The sequence below is a fragment of the Geotrypetes seraphini genome, chromosome 8 (assembly GCF_902459505.1).
Source record: "Geotrypetes seraphini chromosome 8, aGeoSer1.1, whole genome shotgun sequence".
In the NCBI taxonomy this organism is placed as follows: domain Eukaryota; kingdom Metazoa; phylum Chordata; class Amphibia; order Gymnophiona; family Dermophiidae; genus Geotrypetes; species Geotrypetes seraphini.
In genome coordinates, this window is record NC_047091.1 from 129,529,815 (window position 1) to 129,552,856 (window position 23,042).

General features: G+C 48.6%; 1 protein-coding gene across 2 annotated transcripts in view; it reads right to left on the minus strand.

The window, feature by feature from the left end:
* PATZ1 (POZ/BTB and AT hook containing zinc finger 1) overlaps positions 1 to 21,937 on the minus strand; it is an 83,499-nt gene extending 61,562 nt beyond the window's left edge. Inside the window, exon 1 of one of the 2 annotated variants that reach the window (XM_033955687.1) lies at positions 20,454 to 21,937. In XM_033955687.1, the coding sequence (XP_033811578.1) occupies positions 20,454 to 21,523 (1,070 nt within the window). In that variant the 5' untranslated portion in view covers positions 21,524 to 21,937. The remainder of the gene's footprint in view (positions 1 to 20,453) is intronic. The other variant, XM_033955688.1, reaches the window with a different exon arrangement.
* Positions 21,938 to 23,042: the final 1,105 nt, after the last annotated feature.

Genomic DNA, 23,042 nt, shown 5'->3' on the forward strand with positions numbered 1-23,042 from the left:
TGTCACCTTATGAAAAAAATGAGGGACCTTGGAGTTGCGGCTGGATGCCATCAGATCCAACTGCAGAATGCTCCATTTCTTAGAGATGAGCTGAAAAGCTCCAACTGATCCAGCGTGCCCGGCTGAGGAAGTCCTCCATAACGTTGGAGGTCCCTGCAATATAAGCCACTGACAGCAAAGACAGATTCCTCTCTGCCCAGTGAAAGAGGAGCTCGGCTTCCTCTGGTGTCCCCTTGCCAGTTGATGTAGGTTACTGTTGTCACATTGTCTGACAACATACTGACCGGCTTCTCCTTGAATGCCTCAGAGCCAGGCATATTGCTTGCAGTTCCAGGTGATTGATGGGCCAGGCCATCTTCATCATGCTCCACTGACCCCAAGTTGTAGCGTGATGGTATTGCACCCCCTAGCACAAAAGGCCAGCGTTTTGTTATCACCACTTCCCATGATGGCAATGCCAACAGCAGCCCTTTCTGGAGATTGGCTGTGTTGAATCACTTTGTCATAGAGTCCAGAGGCCAGGGCCAGCAACAGAGGCACTGGGTAGAGAATGACACGGTGACAAAATTCATCACCGTTCCCGTCCCCGCGGATAACCATCTTCATGTCATTCTTTAAGGAGAGAGGGAAGAATCAGAGTATGAATGGGCACAGCCATTGACCCTCAAAGCTTTGCCTTGAAGAATGCTGGTGTAGAAGGACTGAGATTGAAATAAACACTAAAAAATGACATGGGATTATTTCCCGCAGTTATCGGTGGGGACGGGAACGGTGATGAATTTTGTCACCGTGTCATTCTCTAGCACTGGGGACAAGCGGGAGAGGAGTGTTAAAGGGGCCTCATTTGGCTCTCACTCATGGGATCACATCTAGCGTCGCTGCCACCGAGCCGAGGACTTGAGCATAGTCCATTTAACCAATTTTGTGGCTACTAATGCAAATTGAAATTCATTTGTATTTTTTTGCCATGGAGTGGAATAATCAAAACATATGTTTAAGTCCGATTTGAGCGTATGGCGCTAGATACCCAAAGTCTGCAGTAGGAAAATGCCCATTTTCGAAAAATACGTCTAGAATATTTCATTTTTTTTGAAAATCGTTTAATCTGGACATCTACGCTATTGTTCGTCCAGACCGCCAGAATGTCTATCTTTATATAGCACACTAAGTGGAATCAAGTCTTAGACCCAGGAATAGGATATATAATTGTTTATATTATTGCTACATGCCTTTCCAGGGGATTTGAAGATTGTGTCTATCTTTATACCACATTTTCGATCAAAATTTCATCCAAGTCTCAAACTCCCAGAACAAGACCATTTAATGTAGGAGAAGCCAATCTTGTAATGGACTGGCCACCCAGACATGGCACCAGAGCAGTGGGGCACCTTACAGGGTACTGTTGTGAACTTCACAAAAAGTGTGTCATATAAACATCTCACCAGAACTCCCTTATAGGTTATGGTGAGCCCCCTCAAAACCCACTTTCTACCCCAATAGCCCCTATGGCTGCAGGTGGAACATATATGGCAGTAGAGTAGGGTTTGGGGGGGTTTTTAGTGGGCGCACATGTTTCACCATAAATGTAGCAGTTAGAGTGGCTAATGGACCTGGGTCCTCCTCTCTATGGTTCATTAGCCCAACCTCAGACTATTTAAGACATCTGTGTGCAGTTCTACTAGGCTTTCCTATACCAGGTGCTGATGTTCTGGAGACAGTTATGTACTTTTTTTTATTGTGACCTTTGTGGGGGGTGTGAGGGGGTCTTTACTTTGTCTTTGCAGTGGTTATTTGGATACCTTTTTTACACTTATACCTGTTTTTACATCGTCTAACTAACAATGTTTAAGTTTAGTCCAGGATATCTAGTAAAACATTTGATTATTCCTGCAGGACATCTAGGTTGGCCCCCATCCTGCCCCAACCACTCCTCCAGATACACCTTGAGCTCTGGGCATACAGAGGTATAAAAAGTCCCGCGACACGTCCAGAAAGTCGATTAGATTATCAGCACTTGGATGACCTTTTAGGTTATCCAAGTGCCGAATTGGGCAGGTTTTTTTGAAGTTTGCTAAGTCCTGTTAGAGAGGCATCAATTGTTTGAACCAAAAATTGACTACTCCAACTGGACCAGGATTTTTATAAATCTGCTTTGTAACTGTTATTACTTCAAACCATTCATTCTATTTGTTTAATGTTTGACTTTTCCAAACTTTCTCATATACTAGGGTAGCCATTCTGCTTCTCAATTAGTCAGCACAGTTACTTACCGTAACAGGTGTTATCCAGGGACAGCAGGCAGATATTCTTAACGTATGGGTGACGTCACCGACGGAGCCCCGGTACGGACCTTTTTAACTAGAAAGTTCTAGTTGGCCGCACCGCGCATGCGCGGGTGCCTTCCCGCCCGACGGAGGAGTGCGTGGTCTCCAGTTAAGATAAGCCAGCTAAGAAGCCAACCCGGGGAGGTGGGTGGGTCGTAAGAATATCTGCCTGCTGTCCCTGGATAACACCTGTTACGGTAAGTAACTGTGCTTTATCCCAGGACAAGCAGGCAGCATATTCTTAACGTATGGGTGACCTCCAAGCTAACAGAGAGGGAGGGGGGATGGTTGGCCATTAGGAAAATAAATTTTGTAACACAGATTGGCCGAAGTGTCCATCCCGTCTGGAGAAGGTATCCAGACAGTAGTGAGTAGTGAACGTGTGAACTGAAGACCAAGTGGCCGCCTTGCAGATTTCCTCAATAGGTGTGGAACGGAGGAAAGCCACAGAAGCAGCCATAGCTCTGACCCTATGTGCCGTGACAGGTCCTTCCAGGGACAGGCCGGCCCGAGCATAGCAGAACGCAATACAGGCAGCAAGCCAATTGGACAGCGTTCGTTTAGAGACAGGACGACCCAGACGGTTGGGATCGAAGGTCAGAAAAAGTTGGGGGGAGGAACGGTGGGCCCTGGTACGGTCAAGGTAGTAAGCAAGGGCACGTTTACAATCCAGTGTGTGTAACGCCTGTTCTCCAGGATGAGAATGGGGTTTTGGGAAGAAGACAGGCAATACAATCGATTGGTTGAGGTGAAAAGCTGAAACCACCTTAGGAAGGAATTTAGGATGGGTACGCAGAACCACCTTGTCATGGTGAAAAACTGTGAATGGTGGATCGGCGACCAGTGCATGCAGTTCACTGACCCTCCTGGCAGAGGTGATGGCAATGAGGAAAAGCACCTTCCATGTGAGAAGTTTGAGCGAAGTAGTAGCGAGAGGCTCAAAGGGAGGTTTCATGAGGGCTGACAAAACCACATTTAGGTCCCAGACGACAGGAGGAGGCTGTAGAGGTGGTTTGATGTTGAAGAGGCCTCTCATGAAGCGGGAAACCAGAGGGTGAGCCGTGAGAGGTTTTCCGAGGACAGGCTCATGAAAAGCAGTGATGGCACTGAGGTGGACTCTGATTGAGGTAGACTTGAGACCAGCATCGGACAGAGAGAGCAGATAGTCCAGAATGGTCTCTACCGCCAATGAGGTGGGATTGTGATGATGCAGGAGGCACCAAGAGGAAAACCGTGTCCACTTCTGATGGTAACATTGGAGCGTGGAGGGTTTCCTGGAGGCATCCAAAATGCGGCGGACAGGCTGAGACAGGGTATCTGGGGAGGTCAGCCCGAGAGAAACCAAGCAGTCAGGTGGAGGGAAGACAGATTGGGGTGCAGTAGAGACTGATGCTGCTGTGTAAGTAGAGTAGGAAACACAGGAAGAGGAATGGGCTCCCTGGAGCTGAGCTGAAGCAGGAGGGAGAACCAGTGCTGTCGGGGCCATCGGGGGGCGATGAGAATCATGGTGGCCCTGTCCTTGCGGAGCTTGAACAAGGTCCGCAACATCAGAGGGAGTGGAGGAAAGGCATAGAGGAACCGATCCGTCCAGTCGAGTAGGAATGCATCTGGAGTCAGACGATGCGGAGAGAAGAGTCTGGAACAGAACTGGGGCAGCTGATGGTTGTGAGGAGCTGCAAATAGGTCCACTTGCGGGGTGCCCCAGCGAGCAAAGATGGAGTGGAGAGTAGGAGGGTCCAGGGTCCACTCGTGAGGTTGCAGAATGCGGCTGAGCTGGTCGGCCAGGGAGTTCTGTTCGCCCTGGATGTAGACAGCCTTGAGGGAAAGATTGTGGGCTGTGGCCCAGGTCCAGATTCGGAGGGCCTCCTGACAAAGGGGACGAGATCCGGTGCCGCCTTGCTTGTTGATGTAGTACATGGCGACTTGGTTGTCCGTGCACAGGAGAAGAACCTGAGGGTAGAGGAGATGCTGGAAAGCCTTGAGAGCATAAAACATGGCTCTGAGCTCCAGGAAGTTGATGTGATGTTGACACTCCTGAGGGGTCCAAAGTCCCTGGGTGCGGAGATCGCCCAAGTGGGCCCCCCATGCATAGGGGGAAGCATCCGTGGTTATGACCATGGAATGAGGAGGCGGATGGAAGAGAAGTCCCCTGGAGAGATTGGAGGAGTTCAACCACCACTGAAGAGATTGCTGAAGAGACGATGTCACAGAGATGGGATGAGAAAGAAGATTCGTGGTCTGTGACCATTGGGTGGCAAGGGTCCATTGAGGTATCCTGAGGTGGAGTCGTGCCAGAGGAGTCACATGGACTGTTGAGGCCATGTGGCCTAGAAGGACCATCATCTGGCGAGCAGGGATGGATGGATGAAGGAGCACCTGCCGACATAGGTGAAGTAGAGTCCGGTGCCGGTCGGCAGGAAGGAACGCCCTCATCTGATTGGTATCGAGAACTGCTCCGATGAACTGCAGGCGCTGCGTAGGAAGCAGATGCGACTTGGGATAATTGATCTCGAACCCCAAGAGATGGAGGAAAGAGATGGTTTGATGAGTGGCTTGCAGCACAAGCGGAGATGTAGTCGCTTTCACCAACCAATCGTCCAAGTATGGGAACACTTGTAGGTTGTGGGACCTGAGAAAAGCCGCTACCACAATCAGGCACTTGGTGAACACCCTGGGTGATGATGCGAGACCAAAAGGTAGCACCTTGTACTGATAGTGGTGATTTTGGATCTGGAATCGGAGGTAGCGGCGGGAAGCCTGATGGATTGGAATGTGAGTGTAGGCCTCCTTGAGGTCCAGGGAACATAGCCAGTCGTGTTGAGATAGAAGAGGATAAAGCGTGGCCAGGGAGAGCATTCTGAACTTTTCTTTGACCAAACACTTGTTGAGGTTCCTGAGGTCTAAGATGGGACGAAGATCTCCCGTTTTCTTGGGTACCAGGAAGTAGCGGGAGTAAAATCCCTGACCCCTTTGGTCTGGAGGAACTTCTTCGATGGCATTGAGGAGGAGGAGGGATTGGACCTCCCTGAGGAGGAGTGGAGTTTGGGAGGAGTGAGAAGCAGACTCTACGGGAGGATGGTCTAGAGGGAGAGTCTGGAACCTTAGTGAGTATCCGTGACGGATGATGTTGAGAACCCACAGGTCTGATGTGATGGCCTCCCAGCGTTGGAGAAAAATGGTGAGGCGGCCTCCGATCGGTTGAGGAAGAGGCAACGATGGTTGGAGACTGGCTATGCCCTGGAGAAAGGAGTCAAAAGGGCTGAGGAGGTTTTGTCTGAGGCGGAGGCTTGGTCGCCTGGTGCGACTGAGAACGAGCCTGAGTGTGTTGTTGTTGACGAGGCCGGCGGGATTGCTGGTGAGGAGGATTCAGTGGCCTGGCAGAGAATCGATGTTGATAAGAGGACTGAGGCCTGTATGGTCGTGCAGGAGGAGTTTTCTTTTTGGGCTTAATGAGGGTGTCCCATCTGGTCTCATGAGCCGAAAGTTTTTGTGTGGTGGTATCAAGAGACTCCCCAAAAAGTTCGTCACCAAGACAGGGTGCGTTGGCGAGACGGTCCTGGTGGTTCACATCAAGGTCAGACACCCTCAACCAGGCTAGGCGTCGCATGGCCACAGCCAGTGCGGAGGCTCGTGAAGTAAGCTCGAAGGAATCGTAAATCGAGCGCACCATAAATTTTCTGAGCTGAAGGAGGTTGGAAATCTGCTGTTGGAAGAGCGGGACCTTACGCTCAGGTATATACTTTTCCAGAGCAGAAAGTTGTTGGACCAGGTGTTTCATATAAAATGAAAAATGAAAGGTGTAATTGTTGGCTCTGTTAGCCAGCATGGCATTCTGGTACAGGCGCTTTCCAAATTTGTCCATTGTCTTTCCCTCTCTGCCAGGAGGGGTGGAGGCATAAACGCTGGAGCCCTGAGATTTTTTGAGAGTGGACTCTACAAGGAGGCTCTCATGGGGCAATTGGGGTTTGTCAAATCCCGGAATAGGGATGACCCGGTATAAACTGTCCAGTTTTTTAGGGGCACCTGGAACAGTAAGTGGAGTCTCCAAATTTTTATAAAATGTTTCCCGTAGGATATCATGTACAGGAAGTTTAAGAAACTCCTTGGGAGGTTGGTCGAAGTCCAAAGCTTCTAAAAAGGCCTGGGACTTCTTAGAGTCGGACTCAAGGGGGATGGAGAGAGCCGCGGACATCTCCCGAAGGAATTTCGTGAAGGAGGATTGCTCGGGCTTAGAGGTGGTTTCAGCCATGGAGGGTTCCTCATCTGTAGAAGAGGCATCCTCCTCGGTACCGAGTGGGGATTGTTCCCATAGGTCTGGGTCCCTGATAGCCGGCTCAGTATGGCGGGTTTTAGAAAGGGACTTGCCAGATCGCATGGACACGGTGCCGGGGGATGAAGACCGGCGTCGATCCCTGTCCCTGGAGGAATGGTGCCGATCCCGATCCCGAGACGACCGGTGTCGATCTGGGGCCTGGGAAGGGTCCTCTGCTGAGCAAGTCTGCAGTGCAGGCTGAGCAGATAAGACCGGCATGGATGTGTTCAACGGTACCGATGGAGTGGATACCGGTGGAGCGGTGCGAAGCTCGGGCTGGACCGGTACCGGAAGGAGCGGTGCCAGTAAAGTTGGAAGGAGCTGTTGGAGTTGCTTCTGTAGCTGCTCCTGAAGCTTGTCCTGGAGGATGGCCGAGATTCGGTCCTCCAATGGGGGCACCGGTACCGCTTTAGATTTCTTCGGTACCATAGGTGCTGCTCGACGCTCCGGCGATGAGGAGGCCGATGACGAGGCACTCACCGTGATCGGAGCGGAGCGTTTACGGGATCGGCGGGACGTCGGAAGGACCGGGGTCACCGCTGTAGCTCGCTCAAGGGAAGTGGAAGGCTTCTTAGCCGGCTTACCTGGCGCTATCGACCCCGCAGGAGGATCAGGCGGTGTCGATGTGGTCGGTGCCGATTTAGGCGGTGCCGTCGACGTCGGGGCCTGATCCATGGTAGAACCGGTACCGAAAAGAATATTTTGCTGTATTTGCCGGTTCTTAAGAGTGCATTTCTTGAGAGTAGCACAGCGGGTGCAGGTGTCAGCCCGATGCTCTGGACCCAAACACTGAAGGCACCAGTTGTGTGGGTCAGTTAGAGAGATCGGGCGTGCACACCGCTGGCACTTCTTGAAGCCCGGCTGAGGGGGCATGAAGGGAAACACGGCCTCCGCGAAATCAAACCCAGAGGCTTGGATGATTACAACAGGCCCCGCCGGGGCCGGCTGTAAAAATAAAGAAAAAGACACGAAAAAGAATTTATTTTTTTTTTTTTTGAAGAATGAAGTCGAAAGACAAAAATAGGATCAAAAGTGGATCAAAAATCGCGAGCGGGAAGGCAAAATGAGAGTTTTCAACGGCCGTTGAAAAGCACATGCGTCTTCTTCGCTCCGCGGAAACGAAGAAACTGGAGACCACGCACTCCTCCGTCGGGCAGGAAGGCACCCGCGCATGCGCGGTGCGGCCAACTAGAACTTTCTAGTTAAAAAGGTCCGTACCGGGGCTCCGTCGGTGACGTCACCCATACGTTAAGAATATGCTGCCTGCTTGTCCTGGGATAATACAGAGTTCCTGTATAAATGTCTACAAAACTATTTTGGGTGATGGTATTTTCACTTTACAGATGCTTTTTTTCCAATTCCCTGTACAACTATTTTGTGTTCTTTCTAGTTTCACTCTTCTCTCACTATCCTTACCGTTATTGTGCTTTTGCACTTTATTACTGAAGCAAATGAATTTAAGATATTCTTCTAGCAATGCAGCATATTTCAGTTCGATAGCTTCCAAGACCTACATTTTCTGCCAATTAACAATTGGAATAATGCTTCACTGCTATGAGGTGAAGGCCAAGGAACTAACTGGCACTGTGGAAAGCAGCAATATCTGTGTGCCAAAATAAATGCAGCTTAATAATCATGGCAAAAAATAAAATAAAAAATATATATATATCAGGCAGGCAGAAGACAGATAAGCAACTCAGGAGCTGCAGAATACAACCTTGTTAATCTGGTAGACATAGAAGTGTAGGAGCTGCAGATAAAGCACACAACAATTCTGCATTTTCTATCTCCACAGGCTGGTAAATGGTCATAACCCTGTTCCTTCTGGAATAGTATGAGGATGCTAAGAAAATATGTATTTAATTACATTGCATGGAATCTGTACTCACTGACTTTTAATTTGGTTAGAATTAAGGTTTATGGAATATGTAGAAGAGTAGCTTAACAGAGCAGCAAGCTGTGACCTAATCTAGGGTTCAAATTGTGCTGATGAACCTTGTGACCTTGGGCAAGTCACTTCACCCACCAATGCTCCAAGTAAAAACTCAGATTCAAGTATTTTGGTGGCATGCAAATATTTCCTGTATCTAAATATAAACAATCTTAGGTTACCAATGAAAAAAAAAAAAAAAGTCAAGCCCCTTTCTGTTGGGATAAAAAATACTACTTAAGCATAAAAAGTACACCAAAAGTTATGCAAGTGCTAGTTAGAAATGCCACTATTCAAAATGGACTAGAATGAATTAAGGTTTTGGTAATTCTAAAAATAAACTCTGGCCACCGCAAAAAGCAAGTAGCAGCATAGGTAGAGTGGCGGGGATTTAATTGCATTCCTCCTTAAGAATATTAGCCTAATGGTTAGAGCAGTGGGCTAAGAACAAAGGATATCAGGAGTTAAAATCTCACTAACACCACATTTGACTTTGGACAAGTTATTAAAACTTCAGCTTCCTCAGAATTAAAGACTGTAAACCCTCAACCCCTCCATCACCACTATTACCAGAATGTTACTACCTTGAGTTACTAAAAAGGCGTGAACTAGACTTCCAGTGGGGGAATGCACTTGCAGTAGTAAGGGTAATATGGTTCTGGCAACTCCTGACGCTCCCCATAAAATCTGTATCTGATTGCCAGTGACACATGATACCTGCCATAGAGAGTGATCACCTTTATTTACAGTGGTGATTTTTGACTACATAAGTGCCCTGATGGCAGCAAAATTATTGAAGAAAGAGCAGCACTTGATGGAGGACTTTAAAATGGCAGAGGCCTCCCCACTGCCTCCTTCGCCAAGCTTGGAATGGGCGGCAGAGATCACGGTGGAGGTGAAGCCACAGTGGAGCTTACAATCAGCAAGCAACTACAACAAATTTTGGACAAACTTGAAGTGATGAACCAGCATTTTACCACTCTCACTATGGACATGAAGGCAGTGCAAGAGACAGCATGATAGAAGATGTAGGTGTTCCATCCACTGTTGGAGGATTACAAACGAACCAAGAGACTGGACTCTGTGGAGTCAAAATTAGACGATTTGGAAAATCACTCACACCGGAACAACTTACGCTTAATTGGCTTACCAGAAACTATTGCAAGCATCCAAGTCCTTCCTGGAAACATGGTTGATGGCTTGAGTCTTATCGGTATGGCAGGGCCTCTGTATATCAAGCAGGCCCACTGGGTTGGCCCGCAGTGAGAAAAGGGCGAGTGCCCATGTACGGCGGTTCTGAAGCTGCAAAACTATAGCCACAAATTGGAGATTCTGCACGCTCTTCATACAGACAAGTCTTTAGAACGAAGATTCTGTGCTTTCAGGACTATTCAGCCACAGTATCAGCAGCTCACCATACTTTTACACCAATATGTGCGCAACAGATAAAGCTTAAATGTACAATTTAGTCTGCTTTACCTGGACAAATTGAGGATTATGCGAAAAGGCACCCCAAAACTATTTGAATCTGTGCAGGCCGCAAAGGCACATATTGCCACATTTCAGTCCCCTCAGGAGACTCAAACTATGATTATGCTTGGAGGCCAAGTTGCAGGGCAGACATACTCTTTCCTTAAAGGGAGCACTCGTACACAGTCCTTGGTTTTCCTTTCTTTTTCAGCTGCCAGATATCCCGGAAGGTTGTTTGCAGCTTTGTACAGAGCTCGGGAGGTGGATCAGCAATCCAAGAACATATCTATATACAGCACTGGTGACAATGACCTCTGAAAGAGTCTGTTTTTTTACTTTTGGGATTGGATACGACTTGGAGACTTTTTTGTTGCCATTGAGGCCTTGTTTCTCTAGATCAGCGAGGGTCAGTCTGCTTTGCCAACCTGGGGCCCTATTCATTATTGCTTTGCCATTCCTCTAGACTGTTTTGGGGCTGGTAATATGTAAGACTTTGGAGATTTTGTTAGGTAAGGGGGGGTTAAGCACTTTGGGGTATTTATGGTGGGGGGAGAAGTCATAGCTCTTTGAGGAAGTGAAGCATCTTAGAGTGCTTTTGCTGTGGGTGTGGGTTGGTGAGGGGAGTGTTGGGAGAGAGGAGTGGAGAAGAGGGGATGAGAATGGGAAGTATGGATGGATGGATGTTAGGTAGGGTGCGGCTGACGGTATGGCCGTGTGATTTATTTCTCTGGTTGGCAAGTTTGGGAGGGTGGGGTGTCGCAGCTGAGAAGGCCTCTTTCCCTCATCTCAAGATTGCATCTTCCTGTTTTTCTCATCTGTATATGGATTACCATATGGTTAAAATCATTATTTGGAATGTGAAGGACATTTCTTTCCCAATTAAAAGATCAAAAATTTTGCAAGCCCTTCAACAACAACAAGTGAATATTGCCATGTTACAGGAAATTCACTTAGGGGTCAGTGAGTATACTAAATTACAGAAATGGTGGGTAGGTAAGGAGCTCATCCCTCAAGTGGATAAAGTCTGACAAATTTGGAAGGGCATATAGTCATCTGCAAAGTGACAGACCAATGGTGTTCTGCAGCGTTTATGTGCACAACAGATATGCTATCCACTTTATGCGAAGACTAACTAGCCTTATTATGATTTGAAATGACTAATTTGATTGTAGGTGTAGATTTTAACCCTGTGTGGGACCCTCAATTGGATAGATCTAGGGCAGTGTCTCGCAAACTTTCCGGCCGAGGGCACACTAAATTTAGTGCCCCGGCCGGAAGGCACCCGGAAGTGCACAGAGGCCCATCTGGCCGCAACCCATTTTAGTAGAGGGATCTGGGAGGTGCAGTGATAGGAGGAGGATGCCAGCCAGGAAGAGAGTCATCTATGCTAGCTGACTTCCTACAGGATGTGCCTATCACTGCGAGAGGAACGTTCTGTAGGCAGGCAGCCAGCATGGACAACTCTCCTCCTCGCCAGTGTGTCATGAACACCTGAAATGTCAGGAGGCACACAGTTTGCAATACACTAATCTAGGTGATTGGGGGGTGGCAGGTCAGGATTCTGGGAAAATTCTGCCCAGATTGTATAAGACCTTAGACTTGGTCAACATTTGGAGATTTCTTCATCCCATGGAGTAAGACTACACACATCTTTCGAGGGCACACTCTACCCAGCCTAGGATAGATTACACTGGCCAACACTCATTCTGGTGACTCAAATGGTAGAACTGTTTCTGGGTATATTTGACATTTTGACCTGCTGATTCCAAAAAAGCCCCTACTTTTCTCCTATCAACTCTAGTTTTTTAGATACGGAACATGTACCATATACCACTCTTCACTCTGCTCGCCTATTAAAAAAATCAATATTTTAATGTAGTGTTTAATTAAGCATGAATGAAACATATTAAAATTAAAAGAAAAGTATACAACATGAAAATCTACTTATTTCATACCAAAAACACAAGTTTATGATACAAACTTTCCAGTCATTTGACTTCCAAGTGGGAAGTGCCAGGACAATCCTGCATAAGATTCCAACAATAGTCTGCTATCATGTGTGCATCCCATCTTCCTCGGTATCTGGCTTCCATTGTTTTTATGTTTTGGTGAAATTTTTCACCTTGCTCTTCACTTAAGTCACCAAGGTTCTCTGGAAGGCGATCTAAGTAACTGTGCAGATAACGGACTTTAACATTCATGTTACAGCCAAGCCTGTTGAAATGAAAGAGCATATCCTCTACTAATTGTGTGTAGTTGTCTGCCTTCTTGTTGCCAAGAAAATTTTTCACAAGAACAAATGAAGACCAGGCACATGATTCGATTTTATTCATTGATGCTATGAAATGTGGGTCATTTATAAGTTGTCTGATCTGTGGACCACTGAAAATTCCTGCCTTCAGTTTTTCCATGGTAAGTCCAGGTAACACATGCGCTATGTATTAATGCATGAACTGTCTTTATTCAAAGCCTTTACAAATTGTTTCATCAGGCCTAGCTTTATATGTAGTGGTGGCAGTATGATTCTCTCTCATGCTACCAAAGGTTCATTGATTACATTTTGTCCTACAACCAACATATATTCCCTCGGAGACCAATCTTTTTTTGTCCAATGTTCATGTTTGGCTCTACTATCCCAAAATCATATCTACTATCCCTTAACCATATCTAAGAAACTAGAGCTGATGTGGTCTATCCAATGCAATTTTCTGAATCAGCGCCCCAAATAACCCTAGGAACAGGTCAAAAACCTAAGGCACCAATAATTTTTTTGGGTCTGTTATCTGTTGCTATCTACCTCTCGGGTATCTCAAACAGAAAAGGTACCTACTAACTTTAAGAAGCCTTCTATTGCACTTATTTTTTATTACCACATAATAAATATATTTATATCATACTGATTTAAATAACATATTACCAAACCACTCTCTGTGAACAAATCACACTACACAACTGTTTTCTTTATGAAATAGCTCAACGAGAATACCCCGTTGGGCCAGAAAACCTGGACTGGAACAAAGCCTTTTCTATTTCAGTTCCTTTCAAAACCACATTGCCCCATTTTTAAAATTATCACACGTTCTCTTGCTGTATTGCAAAGTGTTACCACAGTCTCATATAGCTCAACCACAATGATTATAGTTTATACTTTCTGATATCACCATTGGACTCTACAATCAAGTTGCTCAGTCAGCCCAACAGAAAAGGTAGGGATAGGCCCAAGTGAGATCTTGATAGGCCCCAGTATGGATGGATTGGGTGGGCCCTGGTATGAGTGGGGGGGGGGGGGGAAATTTCCTCTGAACTTTTACACGAAATCAGACTTTTTGTGATTAACTCCTGAAAAGGTGGAAAGATTATGAGGCCGATAATGTCCCAAAGAGTTAGGATTCAGTCCTTATTTGTGAGGCCATATCATTAGTTATTCCAGCCATAAAAGAGCAAGAGACCAAGCCATACTCAGCATGGAACATCAGCTTTAACGTGAGAGGAGGCTGTTTGGACACACTCATTCAATAGTAGATAAAGAAAAATTGCTGGCGACTCAGGTGAAGCTCAATACTCTACTGTATCAAAGAATGAAGAAATCTCAGAACTATTATAGATACAAACTCTATCGACATGGGAACCTGGGGGGGGAAGGGGACTCTTGGCTAGGTTAGTCAAAGCAACAGAGGGTCACTCCCCAAGACAGGGCAAAATATCATGGAAGATCAGATCTACCACATTTTCCAAGAGTATTATTCCACACTTTGCTGCTAAAAGAGTGGTCCTTCTTAAGCCTAATAGGGATCCAACACTTCTGAGCTCATATCAGCCCATCTCGCTTTTGAATTTTGAAATTAAACTCTTAGCTAAGGTGCTGGCCAATTGTATGGCGAGGGTTATTACTTCTTTGATCCATGAATCCCAGCTTGGTTTTGTGAAAGGAGGGTATATTGTAAGAATATGAGGCGGATTATTATGTCCTTAGAGAGGGAACGGAGGCATTCTCTGTTAATCAGTTTTGATGCAATGCGGTTAAATCTTTCAATAGAGTGTGATGGGACTTTCTTTTCCTGGTCATCCAATTTTATGGGTTTGGGGGGCATTTTGTGCAAGCCATCCGCACCCAGTATAAGGATCCTCTGGCTTATCTCTGGGTGAATGGCTGTAGTTCTCCCCAGTTTCCCATTTGTTGGGGTACTAAACAAGGCTGTCCCCCATCTCCCCTCTTGTTTATTTTTACTTTGGACCCTCTAATAAGAGACACAGTAGCCATTTCAGAAAACAAAGAAGTACAGCTAGGGGATCAGGAATTCAAAATAGCCGATTTTGCAGATGACTTATTGGTACATATTTAGGACACAAAATCATCCTTACCATCGCTATTAATGGTTATTCAGGAATATGGGGATTTTGCTAGTTTACAATTAAACTTGGATAAGTCAGAGGCCCTGGCCAGGTGGGGAATCTGAGACAGGAATGTGGGAGCGTCCTTCCCATTTCGGTGGGCCAACCACTCATATAGCTATTTAGGCATTTGGCTCCCGCAAAATAACAGAGATTATTAATGTTCAGTTTCCAATGGAAGACACTAAACACTTAAGATAATTGGACAAACCTTCCATTGTCTTTACTAGGAAAGATCAATCTTTATAAAATACTGTAGTTTCACGCATATAACGCGCGCGTTATACACGATTTTACAAACCGAGTATAACCATGTGCGTTATGTGTGAGCGAGTTATACAATTTTTTTTTTCATTGCAATCCGGCATCCCCCCTGCGAACCAGCATCCTCCCCCCCGCTCGCGTCACCCCCCCTCCCCCGCGATCCTACATCCCCCCCGCACTGCAAAGACATCGCTTATCCGACTGGGCACCGGCACCAATGCACAGGACGTGCCAGTGCCAGAAGATCCTCCCTCGCCTGGGCTGGGCGGTGCGAGGGAGATCCTCCCTCTTCCCTGTGCTGGGCTGGTCTGGGCTTTGAGCATTTGTGCATGCTCAAAGCTTTCTGGTCTCGCTCTCTCCGAGATTCTGAATCTGAGATCTCGGAGAGAGCGAGACCAGAAGGCTTTGAGGATGCGCAAATGCTCAAAGCCTAGACCAGCCCAGCACAGGGAAGAGGGAGGATCTCCCTCGCACCGCCCAGCCCAGCCCAGGCGAGGAAGGATCTTCGGGCACTGGCACGTCCTGTGCATTGGTGCTGGTGCCCAATCGGGTAAACGATGTCTTTGCGGTGCTAGGGGGGGAAGTAGGATCGCGGGGGAGGGGGGGTGACGCGAGCGGGCCAGAAGAGGGAGTAAGCGGGGGTGGCGGGAGGAGGTTATAGCAACATGTGCGGTATACACGTGTGCGTGCTATATAGATTTTTTTTTTACATCAATGCTTTGTTGCCGCGCGCTATACGCGTATGCGTGTTATACACATATGCGCGTTATATGCGTGAAAATACGGTAAGTCTTCCCCAAATAGCTATTTATGCTTCAGGTTCTCCCCCTCTGAAGCTGAAGACTAAAGATATCTTACTTATCAATAGGATGATTCGAAAATTTTGTTGGGCAAATAAGAAATCGAAAATTTGTCTCCTCTTTTTTTACTTGGATTTTGGGACCTGGGAGGCAGGGCCTTCTAGATATCCAAACTTATAATGTTGCCTGTTTTCTTCGTTATGTTAATTATTGGTTACGGGATATTCATCACTATAGTCCTCTCTTGATGGCACGTGCTTTTGTAGCCCCTTATTTTAACTCAATTCTGCAGGTCCCCACAAAGCTCTTACCTACTGTCCTAAAACATGATTCGGTGATTACCGTATTTTCGCGGATATAACGCGCGCGTTATACGCGATTTTACCTACCGCGCATACCACTCGCGCGTTATATGCCTGAGCGCGGTATAGAAAAGTTTTTAAACATAGTTCCCACCCCGCCCGACGCCCGATTCACCCCCCCCAGCAGGACCGCTCGCACCCCCACCCCGAACGACCGCTCGCACGCGCTCCCACCCGCACCCGCATCCACGATCGGAGCAAGAGGGAGCCCAAGCCCTCTTGCCCGGCCGACTCCCCGACGTCCGATACATCCCCCCCCCCCCCGAAGGACCGCCGACTTCCCGACAATATCGGGCCAGGAGGGAGCCCAAACCCTCCTGGCCACGGCGCCCCCCTACCCCCACCCCGCACTACATTACGGGCAGGAGGGATCCCAGGCCCTCCTGCCCTCGACGCAAACCCCCCCTCCCTCCAACGACCGCCCCCCCCCCAAGAACCTCCGACCGCCCCCCCAGCCGACCCGCGACCCCCCTGGCCGACCCCCACACCCCCCTTCCCCGTACCTTTGGAAGTTGGCCGGACAGACGGGAGCCAAACCCGCCTGTCCGGCAGGCAGCCAACGAAGGAATGAGGCCGGATTGGCCCATCCGTCCTAAAGCTCCGCCTACTGGTGGGGCCTAAGGAGCGTGGGCCAATCAGAATAGGCCCTGGAGCCTTAGGTCCCACCTGGGGGCGCGGCCTGAGACACATGGTCGGGTTTGGCCCATGTGCCTCAGGCCGCGCCCCCAGGTGGGACCTAAGGCTCCAGGGCCTATTCTGATTGGCCCACGTGCCTTAGGCCCCACCAGTAGGCGGAGCTTTAGGACGGATGGGCCAATCCGGCCTCATTCCTTCGTTGGCTGCCTGCCGGACAGGCGGGTTTGGCTCCCGTCTGTCCGGCCAACTTCCAAAGGTACGGGGAAGGGGGGTGGGGGGGTCGTGGGGGTCGGCCAGGGGGGTCGCGGGTCGGCTGGGGGACGGGCGGAGGTTCTTGGGGGGGGCGGTCGTTGGGGGGGAGGGGGGTTTGCGTCGAGGGCAGGAGGGCCTGGGATCCCTCCTGCCCGTAATGTAGTGCGGGGTGGGGTTAGGGGGTCGCCGTGGCCAGGAGGGTTTGGGCTCCCTTCTGGCCCAACTACACAAAGGTACGGGGAAGGCGGGTGGGGGTGTCGTGGGGGTCGGCCAGGGGGGTCGCGGGTCGGCTGGGGGACGGGCGGAGGTTCTTGGGGGGGGGGGCGGTCGTTGGGGGGAGGGGGTTTGCGTCGAGGGCAGGAGGGCCTGGGATCCCTCCTGCCCGTAATGTAGTGCGGGGTGGGGTTAGGGGGTCGCCGTGGCCAGGAGGGTTTGGGCTCCCTCCTGGCCCGATATTGTTGGGGAGTCGGCGGTCCTTCGGGGTGAGGGTGCGAGTGGTCCTGCCGGGGGGGGGGGATGTATCGGACGTCGGGGGGGGCATCAGGCTTTCAGGATGGGGACAGACCTTCAAGGGGGGACAGGACTTCAAGGGGGGACAGTGCACGGAAAGTCAGGGGGGTGAACGGAGAGTCAGGACAGCGCACGGAAAGTCAGGGCAGTGCACGGAAGTCAGGGGGGGTGAACGGAGAGTCGGGACAGCGCACGGAAAGTCAGGGCGGGCGAAAGTAGCGTCGGGCATCATGCGCGTTATATGCCTGAGCGCGGTATAGAAAAGTTTTGGTACATATCATCGTGATTTCTGCGCGCTATACCCCTGTGCGCGTTTTACACAGGTGCGCGTTATATCCGCGAAAATACGGTACACTGCTATGAGAGAAAGCATAGAGATTCTAGGTGTCCCACATAGTGGGCAACACAAATATATCAAAACAAAAAAATTTTGACCCGGAGAATCCAGAGAAAAAAGTTCAAGAGAAACCAAACACACACTGTGGAGATACGGATGTTCCTGAAATGGACTTTATTCAAAATTCATAAATATATAGCAATCCACATAAACACCTTAAGGACCTAGTCCGTTGGGAGCACTGGACCCAACATGATCCATGTTTCGACAAACATGTTCTCCTCAGGGGTCCCTGCTAGTCCTAGGGTGGAGGATACGTGGAAAGGCTAAACAATCCAAAAATACAATTGTATAGAAGCTCTGCATGAAATGCGCTTCAATAACCATTTGGTTATTGAACCCTGAGGAAGACACGTTTGTTGAAACACAGATCGAGTTGGGTCCAGTGCTCCCAGTGGACTAGGTTCTTAAGGTGTTTATGTGGATTGCTATATATTTATGAATTTTGAATAAAGTCCATTTCAGGAACATCGTCTCTCCACAGTGTTTCTTTCCAACACCAATATATCCAATTTGTTGTCCATCAGGGGGAATTTAGTTTTTGCCAAAACAGGAGAATAGAGCATTTCTGCTTTGGGAGGAAGCAGGTATTGTTCTTATAGAACATCTGCTTGACCCCACGGGGACTTTGACTACTTATATAGTTTTCTCGAAGAGTAACCCCTAGGTGGGGCAACTGTTATGCCTTCTGTCAACTTAAACATCATCTTTCTCTAGATAAGGATGCCATGGGTTTTTCCCTCTTGGGATAGACTCCGACAATTCTTTAACCTTCTTTCTCTAGGGAAAATATCCATTTTGGGAACTCAAAGTCTTAAATATTTCTGGACATCTTAAAAACTTTTCCCTATTGTGCCAAAGATGGTGTTTACTTAGAATTAGAGAATGACACAGGACAAATTTGTCCCTGTCCCCGAAGGAACTAAATTTCCATGTCCCTGCCCCACTCCTGTAAGCTCTGCCTTAACCACACAAGCCCTGAACACTTATGTGTTTGAGGCTTGTGCAGATGAGGATGGAGCTTGCAGAAATGGGGCAGACAGGAAAGAACTTGCGGGCATGGGAAAATTAGTTCCCATGGGTACAGGGAAAATTTTGTCCTTGTATCATTCTCTACTTAGGATATTTGGGCAAGTATCAAGAGAATTCCCACTGAAGTCCGCAGTGCTCAGTTAAGAGAATATGCTTTTTGAGTGTTTCACAGGGCATATATCACATCTTCCCAGCTGCACAAGATGGGTTATCTACAGTCAAAACAATGTCTGAACTGCAATTTGGAGGCGGCCAATTTTTTTCATGCCTTTTGGCTTTGTCTGGCTGTTTAAGCCTTTTGGAAATGGGCTGGGGCAGATATTAGGACAAGGACTGGCCATCTCTCTGGAGATCAAGCAGGATTCGTGGGAGACTGCCTAGACTCTGGATCAGGAAGCCGAGTATATTGAGACAAAAGGCCATTTTAAAAGAGTGGACATCAGACAGCTCTCCCTCTTGTTGGAGGGTGGAGAATAAGTATTCATGAGTTGATTGGATGGGAGGCTAAGGATGCCAAGGATGCACTTATAAACAGAAGGGGCACTTTTAAAACATTTAGGGACCTCTATTTAAATTCCCTCTCGCATAAAATGTGCAGTCAGACTCCAAATGTGCTATAATAGAATCCACTGTTGGCATAGTGATTTCTCTTCCACCCAATACCTTAGGATCCTGTATTTTGGGTGGGGGTTGCGGGGTGGGTTGTGATTTGGTTTGGGGTTAGTGCTTTAGAGGTGGTCATTTGTGAGTGCAGGAGTTTGATTTCTGGGGTTTTAAGGGGGGGGATGAAGAATGTGGTTTTTTTTTAGTAAGTTTGTTATATAATAATGATGCTGCATCCCTGGGTTCTCTTTGTTACTTCTAAAAGGGGTCCAGGCTGACATCTTGTCTGTTTTCTAGCATTACTTAGACAACATGTTATGCCTGACATTGTTTTTGACTTTTTGCTTTGCTTTCATAATTGTTGGTCTCAAGGTGCAGTATTCAATAAAAAATTGATTAATCAAACAGGCAGAAACTAAATTCAAGTTCCTAAAAAAGGTCTCAGCCATGATTTTGTTGAACTTCCCTGGTACCTACATAGACTGATGCAGTGAGTGCACATTCTACAAACAGCCTGTGAACAGGTGAATGAAAGAGAAGGCCAGTCAGTTATAATATCAGGATATTTGCAGTTATTAATAGAAAATAATTCATTTCAGCACACAGTGTTTATTGACAATTCTGCTATCCTACTATTCCAGTTGTTCCTCTCAATTTAAAGTGGCCTATAATGAAATTATAAACTACAAACAATTAACACATGTACTCAGTAGAAAAGGGAAAAAGACTTCCCACTTACAGAATATTATGACAATATGTAAATAGTAATTAAACATGCTACAAAATAAAAAAGAAAGCTAGACAAGTCTGCAAGTCACCAGCTTCATTTGGAGAAACTGTTGCCACAGTTCCTCCTCATGCACATCCCTGCCCCTTCTCTGCTACTCCCCCAATCCGTACTCATCTTAAAACCCCTTGCCTAAATCCTTCCCAGACATCATCTGCAAAGATCTCTTGCCCCTCTTCTCTGCACCGTGTTCACCTGAAAACCGTTCTCTGTCCCTTTTTCTCTATCCCAGCCCCTCCTCTCCGTGTAACCTTTGATCGAACCCCTCCTCCCTAACCCATTCACTTGGAGAGTATACTGCCGTAACCCCTCCTCTTCTGACTTGAGCACTAACCTGGAAAAGCCCTCTCCTACCACAGCCCTTCACACCTCCTGTGCTCACCTGGAGAAGCCCTTGCCGCAGCTCTGGCACATGTACGGTTTGCCCACGGAGCCATCATGCGAGCGCACGTGGTAGGACATGCGGTCCTTGCGCTTGAAGCGGAGACCGCAGACTGGGCACGAGTAGGGTTTCTCCCCAGAGTGCGAGAGCTTATGTCGGTTCAGGTGATAAACATCGCGGAAAATTTTACCACACAGCTCACACGCCACCTGCTTGCGGGTACGGTTGCGCTTGCGGGGCGTTTCATCCAAGCCGGAGGCAGAAGCAGGCGGTAGCTCCCCATAACCCAGCTGCAGACTGGTGACTCCGTGCTGGGCCTCATGATGCCGCAGGAGGCCAGCGTCCGTGAAGACCTTCCCGCAGAGACCACAGGGCAGCAGGAGCGGCTCCCGACCGGGGCCCAGCAGCACCGAGTCCAGCAGGTTGGCCTTGCGCGGTCGGCCCCGACCCCGTTTGCTGCCCAGCGCTGCCGCGGCTGAAGGTGCGTAGGGCAAGGAAAGAAGCTGAGGGGACGGCGGCGCGGGTAGTAGTCCGTTACCATCCTCGGCCAGGCCACTGACGTCGGAAGGGAAGCCGAGCTCGGCGGCAGCAGTAGCAGCGGGAGGCGGGCGCAGCAGCACAGGGGGCGGCGGCGGTGGGGGCGGCGGCAATAGTAGCGGTACGTTAGACTGCTTAATTACCTCCTGGCAAATCTCTATGACGGAACGCATGAGCAGGAACTTGGCGGCCGTCATAAGCTCGGGAAAGCTCTCAAGACGTACCACGATACGCGACGTGTAGGCGAAGTCCAGGATATCACCGAACACCTTGGAACTGATGGTGTGCATTTCAAGTTCGCGACCCGGGCCACCCTCGCCGCCCAACACCGACTGGAAGTAGTCACTGCAAGCGGCTAGTACGGCGCGGTGCGCGGGAAAGCTCTCGTCGCCCACGCGCAACAGCACGTCGCAAAAACGGCCACCATCCTTGCGCTGTTGGTTCAAGTTGTGTAGCAATTCAGCGCTGTGCCGGCTCACCTGGTACGTGTAGCACGCGGGGCCGCACGCGCCGCCCTCGCTCACGCGCTCCATGGTAGCGGATCGCGGGCGCGCGCCACAGCAAGAGACACGGAGGGAGAGGTGATGCGCGCGGGCAAGGAGGGAGGGGGGCGAACGTGCGCGCGCGCACCCGCCCGGGAGTCAGTGGAAGAAGGGAGAAAAGCGCGAAGCGAAAGGGCCCGGGCGAGCTAGCGATGCCGGGGGAGACTGCTCACGGCCTACTGCTGGACGCCTGGGTTGAAGGGTAGCTACGGTGTCCCGGTCCAGTACCGTTAGCTCCTGCCGGTGGCTCTTGTCCTCCCTCCCGTATGTGTGTGCAGAGGAGAAAAGATGGCAGCGGCTGCACTTCCTCTTGCACTTTCACCCCGGGGGGAGGAGAAGGAGGGGGCGATACCAAGACACCCCCCCGTACACAAAAAAATGTGCCGGGAGGGAGTCGCGCTGATTTCGGGCCCCGGCACTACCTTATGCTGGAGGCCTCCTGTAACTTTCTCCTCACTTTCTTTCTATCTTTAATGCTCCCCCCACCCCGATTCAGCGCTTCCTTATCCCCCTCCCCCCCTGGCGCTCCCCTGCCTCTCTCCTCCCCCTCCTCAGCCCTCCCTCCCCCATCCTGCAGCTCCATGGGAAAACCCTCCTGAGCTTCAAAGGCCGCCCCCCCCCCATCTCTGCCTTGTAATACACGCAGTCTGAATTCCCCCTTCATCTCTGTCCAATAACACATGAAGCCTAACTGTTTATATCCCCCCTCCCCATATTCCTTTCCAGTAGTTCAATCGACCTAATTCCATCCCTACTCAGTCATATATACATTAACTGGTCTCCCACCTCCATCTCTATCAGTAGTGCCTAATACCCCTGACCTCAACATCCAACCCTATCCAGCAGCTCATGCAATCTGACTTCTTATTACAGCTAATAACATGCAACCTGGCACCCTTCCTCATCCTTGCCCAACAACACTGGCAATATGACTTCCCTTGTCAGTTTCTGGGGGCAATATGTATAGGCTGACTCCATATCCCTGTCTAGTAAAAAGTACAGTTTAAATCTGATTTCCATATTCTTGTGGGTCATATGCATCCTGGCTTCTTTCCTCCTTCTCCTTTATGGTAATATGCCAAACCCCATAACAGTCCTTTAGCCTTTACTGTTTGCTTGCACTTCTAGTTAAGATCTTAGTTGTTTCAGAATGAATGAGATATCAGGGCTCAGAAAGAGAGAGATGAAAGTAGATGGGTAGTATACTTGGGTGGAGGCAGTTTTTAGACTGCTTTGGGACAAAGTTCATAAGGTGCTTTTTTTTTTTTTGTCTACTTGGCATCAAATTTTCATTTAATTTTATTCATTTCTATTATACTTAAAATCCACCAATCACAAACTACCATGTGACTCATAAATATACATAGAGGGGCATTTTCAGTATGGCGTCCAAATCAGGTTTTGGATGTTAAAAAAAAAAATCAAAAAAATCTAGTGTCAAATATGGCCATTTTCAAACCAGAAAAACATCCATCTATTTGATTTGAGAATCGCCCTACTTAGATATTTT